Genomic DNA, 6,218 nt, shown 5'->3' with positions numbered 1-6,218 from the left:
ATTCATCTTCGGAAAGGGGATTTCTTGAATCAGATTAGTTGAACAGCTTCTCCCGCGCCACTTTCGGCGTCTGCGAAATGTATTGTTTTCATGGAATGTCATTCCCCTGAGGCTAGAGGATATGAACAGAATCCTAATGTAGCTTTGCTTGTTGCCTAGAAATAACTATGCTTAATGTAGAACTGAAGTTTGGTTATTCCCAAATACGATAATGGTTTGCCTAGAAAAGCAAAAATTGCTTTGCCTAAGCATCTTCTAGATATATGACAATTAAGTTTGGCATGGTTTGTATGCAAGCAGTCAAGCATCACTGTTGGGGTTTACCATATTCTCTACTTACACTAGACAACAAATCTTGAAAGACCAGTTCTGATTCCAGAAGAAAATTCACTCATTCATAATATGCTGGCACTAATCAAGGTCATATATGAAGCTTTGAATTGAAAAATGATAAATTGTAAAGCCCCAGGATCAAATGACAAGTTGGCCAGTTTACCATATAACACTCGCTCAATTATTCACAAACTGAACTTAATGCCTCCATTTGAAACAGAGGAAAGGAGACTACATAAACATCAGATCCCCAAATGGGAAGACGACCACCAAGCTAAAAGTAATGCTGTGATTCTCTATACGCTCCAACAATAGATTGAAGTGAAAAAAGACAATGTAATATGGTAAGAGAATAGCTTTTTTTAACAAAAAGATTTGGATATTTTCAGTCCAACTCCATCAACAGTTTGACATTTTTCTTGGCCTCAAACTGGACTAATAATTCATTGCAGCAATCATAGCAGCTATTATAGTACAAGGGGAAGGTGAAGGCTTCTACCTTCAGACCCACTTCAAGGTAGACCCATTTTATATCAAGAACAATCTTTTCCATCTAGTTTCTAATGATTTTTCCTCCCCAATTATACAATTTAAACAGATTACAGTAATTGAATTAGACCTTGTTTTCCTCGATGGATATCTTGATGTGCTCATGACAAACTGCAGTACAGCACCCTTCCCTAGCCTCCAAATCAGACATCCTACCTCTGCATCAAGGACTGAAAGCAAAAAGAAGAGAGATGAGGTTTTCTATATCAAAAAAATGTATTACAACCTACTAAAAACATAATACAATCCATGGTGACATTAATTCCATGAAGGTAAAGGCTTCTAAAAGGAGGCTAAAAGAACATGTTCTCATATTCGATTTACATCAACATAGTAACAAATTAAGGATTCATGTAAATTATGTTGTACCCATGGAAAAGAAAACGAATAGAGTTTATCGTTATGAATTGTGATCTCTTACTAGATTGATTAGCTTATGCTTATTCTGCCATAATCATCCAGTGAGACTATCATAAATTATTTCACTGGTTGCAGGTGAATGATATCCTTTTTTCCAGCCATAACTCGTATTTTTTTGAATCCTTTTTCTTAAAATATATAAATTTATGTATTTAAGAAACTGAATCAGAAGACCAATTGACTGTAATATACTTATAAGATGTATAGTTTACACCAGCAATAGATGTTTCATGGATACAAGATTCTGCATAACACAAGGTTTACAAACAAAAAGGAAGTTTGTTTAATGGAAAAAACATAACAATTAAACCCATATTTAGTTATGACCAGAGTGATTCTTCAGTGGAAAAATGAAGTGAAAGAAACAAAAATAGCTTTGCGAAATACTTGTATAGAGGCATTACTGGTGAAATCTCCCGCAGCCCATTTCATTAAAATGTCCAAGATACTAATCCAGATTTTAGAAACACAAATTTCAAAAGTAGAAAATGCATACTAGCATAGAATGATGAAACTTCAAAGGTTTAAAAGCAAACAAGTAGCTTCATCCAACCAAATGATTGGAACCAGATATATTGTACAAAGCAAAAGCGTGTCTTAACTGTCTTCCTACATGTAATCTAAGAAAGATGGAAGGAAGACCATGACTCTAGTGCAGTCTTACTTCTTCGTGTTATATACCCTAATAAAAAGGAGTAGGCAAAGTACTTAGCATTTACCTTGACTCCTGCTGGAGTATTGCTAGGCTTAGCTGTAGTTGTGCTCCCAAAAACACCAGTTGAAGAATTTCCAGGCTTAGCTGTAGTTAGGCTGCCCAAGTTAAACTTCGCCCTTTTGTCAGCCGGTTTTAATATTTGGAAAGAGCACATCAATGTGTCGTCCACGCTCATCATGGCACCAGCATTATCGAACTCCCCACAATAATTAGGTGCTGAAAATATCGTCACAAGTTGGCGGTTGGCAAATAACTCATACCCATCCTCCACAACCTGCCAATAGTAGAGTGAAAAACATGAATATTTATATGTGAGCATGGAAACAATTGAAGATCCATATCTTCAATAGTCCTTGCAAGACTTTATATAAAGAACTACGCTAAAACACCAATATCATCACCATAACAATATTGACATGGTGATGTTTGGCTCCAGAAGTATGTTCTCTACGGTCATGCAAGTGTATGGAGGATATGAACACAACCCAGAAAACTACAATCAATACAAACCTGGTGAGCACGACAAACGAGATCCAAATCATGCTTCTCAAGAAACTCAGTAACTGTATCAGGACCAAATGTGTAGGACACTCCCCGGTCATTCCCTCCCCAACCTTGCACATCTTTACTGGGATCAGACCAGAGAAGATCACAGAGTAAACCTGTGTCTGGTACATCAGTTGGCCGGAGTAGAGATCTAATTTGATCTAAATTATTCAGCTCAGGAGAAAGACCCCCATGCATACAGAGAATCTTTTCATCAATCAGGGCTGCAACTGGTAGGCAGTTAAAGCACTCCGTAAATGTCTTCCATAGCCTCACATTGAATCTTCTCTTACACTCGTCATAAAATCCATATATACGGTTTATAGAAGCACACTCATGGTTTCCTCTCAAGAGAAAAAAGTTCTCAGGATACTTTATTTTATATGCAAGGAGAAGACATATTGTTTCTAAACTTTGCTTTCCTCGATCCACATAATCTCCCAAGAACAAGTAATTGGCATTAGGAGGTAATCCCCCATACTCAAAAAGCCTTAAGAGATCCGAGTATTGACCATGTATGTCACCTGAAAACATAAACAGAGTGTACATTTTAGCATAATTATGGTTAACTTTTGCATGTTTAGCAATTATAGTCTCTTAGCTCTTTGTGCGGAATATGAAAACACACTTCTGTATTCAATCTATTTTGGCAGGAGCAAAAAGAAAAGAAACTTACATTACTTGACCTAACCATAACATGCTGAATAGTGCCTCTGATGAGGGATAACTTCAGTATATTCTTAGGTGGAAAATGTTATCCAGTAGATATCATAGATGCAGGACAAAAAATAGCTATATTATCTGATCTTAGACGAGCTCAAACTTTGACTTTATCTTCAGTGACCTTATAACATGTCCTAAATACTAAAGCATCAGACTACAAAGAACTTAGTGAAATACTTTTCATATCCCTATCCTTCTGCACCTGTTATGTCTTTTGATTAAAAATCATGCACCATGTAGCAAGTGCATGTCAAAAGGAGATGCAAACCATCCCTACATCACCTGTAAACCAATGCAGATGGAATTTAACATTCCAACTTCCAATTAAGAAGACCTGATAAAAAGTAGATTCGAAAAAGCTAGGCCTCCAAAACTATGCAACCTATCGATAAGCACACTAAAAAACATAGAGCAGAAAAAGGATCACTGAGCTAGCACAGTGCACCACAAAGCAAACCTGACTCAATTTAATTTTCATAACAATAACAGGGTTTTCATCTTACGAGCTTCAAATCTACAATTAAGCACTTGCATCCACACGAAAACACCATATCTTTTGTCCAGATACAAATGACCAGAACAACAAACAAACGTTACAGCGAAAACATTCCCACCTCCTAAACTGTTAGAGAGCTTACCAAAACAAACACAAGCCATTCTAGAGTCATCTAAAACTGCTCACTCTAGCAATACAAACTTGAACTCCTCTAAAATCTTTTACCACAATAAAAATACAATCTTTAGTGAACACCAAACTACCAACACAACCAAGCAATCCACCTAACCAAATCAAACAAATGCCTTTGCCAAATTAACCAACAAAGGATTCCAAATTCAACCAAGTAAACAAAACACAGTAAAACAAAGACCATGAAAAACTGAAACAAAGAACAAAGCTTGGATTTTTACCACAAATCTTGATGGGTGCTTCAAGCTCTAACAAGTTGGGTTGTTGCAAAAAGATGTCTTTAGAGGCAGAGCAGAGTTGCCGGATCTCGGACTCGGATAGCTGGACCTGCTTTCCGGGTCGGCCTCGGACTTCAAGAAGACGGCTGATTATGTCGTCAAGAACCGATGGGTCCATTTAGTCAACGCCGGGAAGTCAACCGCTATTGAAAGACTGAAACTTTAAGGAGGAGAAGGAGAAGGAGAAGGAGTGTGTGAGAGAAAAAGCATGAGACGTTGTTTTTCTTTGGTTTGGGGGAAAATGATGGGTGTCGTTTTGTGGGGAAAGAGGTGTCGTTTCAAAGTGGTGGTGTTGGAGAGAATAGAGTTTCTTTGTGTTATGAGTAGGAAGAGGAAAAGTGGGGAAGTGGCTTTTTGAGTTTGGAAGAGAGGGGAAGGAGACCAAATAGGAAACACAAAATGGGTGATCTACATTGTGTATGCATTATTGTATGGAAGAAAGTTTTCTTACTTTCTTTTTCCTTTTCCTATTTTCTTCAACTTTACCAAGAAAATAAAAACACGATCAATATAGAAATACACAAAAAAGACAAGTAAATGATAGATCAAACATCCTTCGGTTTTAGAGGGTTTAATGAGGTCACTTTGTACTCATTTTGTAAGTCCTTGATTATGAATGAATCATTCTATTTGATAAAAAAAAAAAAAATAGATAGATCAAACGAGTTTAGGAAGGCTGAAAAGTCGAACAATGTACACAAAGTATTATGAGAGAGTGAGTGAGATGACTCGAGGTGATTACCAAAATAATCAAGCTTTACCTGAATATGTTATCTGACAAGCAAGCAATAGGATTCTTTGTGAAACTCAAGTTCGAGTTGATTACGTACCAAATCCAACGAGGGTTGACTTGGCTCATTCATCCTCAGCTCAAGTCGAACTCAAATAAGTGAAATCAAACTCTCATAAGTTGAGAGTTTTATGGTCGATCATAGCTTTAACCGAACACTAGGTGGATGTAGAATATTTTAAATATATTTACTTTCCTTGTATGTATAGGTTAAATATTATGTATGTGTATGAAATATTTACCTATTAGCACTATAATTGTATCTCTATATAAACCTCCTATATAGAGAAGAATAATACATTGAAGCATACAAAACCATATTAAATCCTTATTTTCTACTTGGCATCAGAGCTTGCCAGGTTCAATCTTTTGAATTTACACCAAAAACACCACAAATCGCTGCATACCAAAACCTCATAAATCACACACAAATTTCCAAATCCCAAAACCAAACCTGAATCCTGAATCACACCACAAACAAATCGTTGCATACATCAAAATCATAATTCCCGAATCCTTGAATCTCAAAAACCAGACCTCCAAAATGGCACACCAAATCAACTACCATATTGCCGCACCATGGCGGTCTCCATGCAAACCAAATTCATATTCGAACTCAAAATGTCCGCTATGTGGAGTATTAGGTCATAGCAAACAACGTTGCTTTGAAACAATTGGGTACCCGGATTGGCGGGATTTCACCCTGAAACCCCGAACGAATCAAGCAAAAACTGTCATAACCACTACAGAGGATGACCAACCATCCAATGCCTCTAATGTCGCACAGTCATGTATGAGTGGTAAGGTATCTATGAATAGGTCATGGATTATTGATACAGGAGCATCAGATCACATGTGTAATGATCCTAGCCTCTTGAAAAAATCAAAACCCTCCTCTCAAAATATTGTTTCCACCGCTGATGGTACTCCAACTCCGGTCACCGGAGAAGGCTCTATTGTCCTATCAAACACATTAACCCTTGATTATGTATTAGTTGTCCCTTCATTGTTATACAATCTTCTCTCAGTTGGCCAAATAATTCAAGAATTATCATGTATTGTCACATTTTACCCTTCTTTCTATGTATTTCAGGACATTCTAACACTGCGGATTTTGGGTTATGGAGTGAAAAAAGGGAAATTGTACTACCTAGATCTGACAGAGACAGGAGAGAA

At 37.0% G+C, this 6,218-nt stretch overlaps 1 protein-coding gene across 1 annotated transcript; it reads right to left on the bottom strand.

The window, feature by feature from the left end:
• Positions 1–674: 674 nt before the first annotated feature.
• On the bottom strand, positions 675–4,742 carry LOC101313527 (serine/threonine-protein phosphatase PP1-like). Its single transcript, XM_004302033.1, has 4 exons — positions 4,196–4,742; positions 2,528–3,087; positions 2,022–2,291; positions 675–1,052 (listed from the first exon to the last, which is right to left on the bottom strand). Exons 1-4 carry the CDS (start codon positions 4,368–4,370, stop codon positions 1,035–1,037), a joined length of 1,023 nt encoding a protein of 340 aa, XP_004302081.1. The 5' UTR covers positions 4,371–4,742; the 3' UTR covers positions 675–1,034.
• Positions 4,743–6,218: the final 1,476 nt, after the last annotated feature.

This window comes from Fragaria vesca, linkage group LG6 (genome assembly GCF_000184155.1).
Source record: "Fragaria vesca subsp. vesca linkage group LG6, FraVesHawaii_1.0, whole genome shotgun sequence".
In the NCBI taxonomy this organism is placed as follows: Eukaryota; Viridiplantae; Streptophyta; class Magnoliopsida; order Rosales; family Rosaceae; genus Fragaria; species Fragaria vesca.
This window is presented reverse-complemented; position numbering and strand designations above follow the sequence as displayed.

Excerpts from the sequence above, each read along its gene's own strand:
- LOC101313527 (XM_004302033.1), bottom strand. The coding sequence starts at position 4,370 with ATGGACCCATCGGTTCTTGACGACATAATCAGCCGTCTTCTTGAAGTC. Across the intron at positions 3,088-4,195 it reads AGCACCCATCAAGATTTGTG|GTGACATACATGGTCAATAC; the intron begins GTAAAAATCCAA and ends TTATGTTTTCAG. Across the intron at positions 2,292-2,527 it reads TCGTTTGTCGTGCTCACCAG|GTTGTGGAGGATGGGTATGA; the intron begins GTTTGTATTGAT and ends TACTATTGGCAG.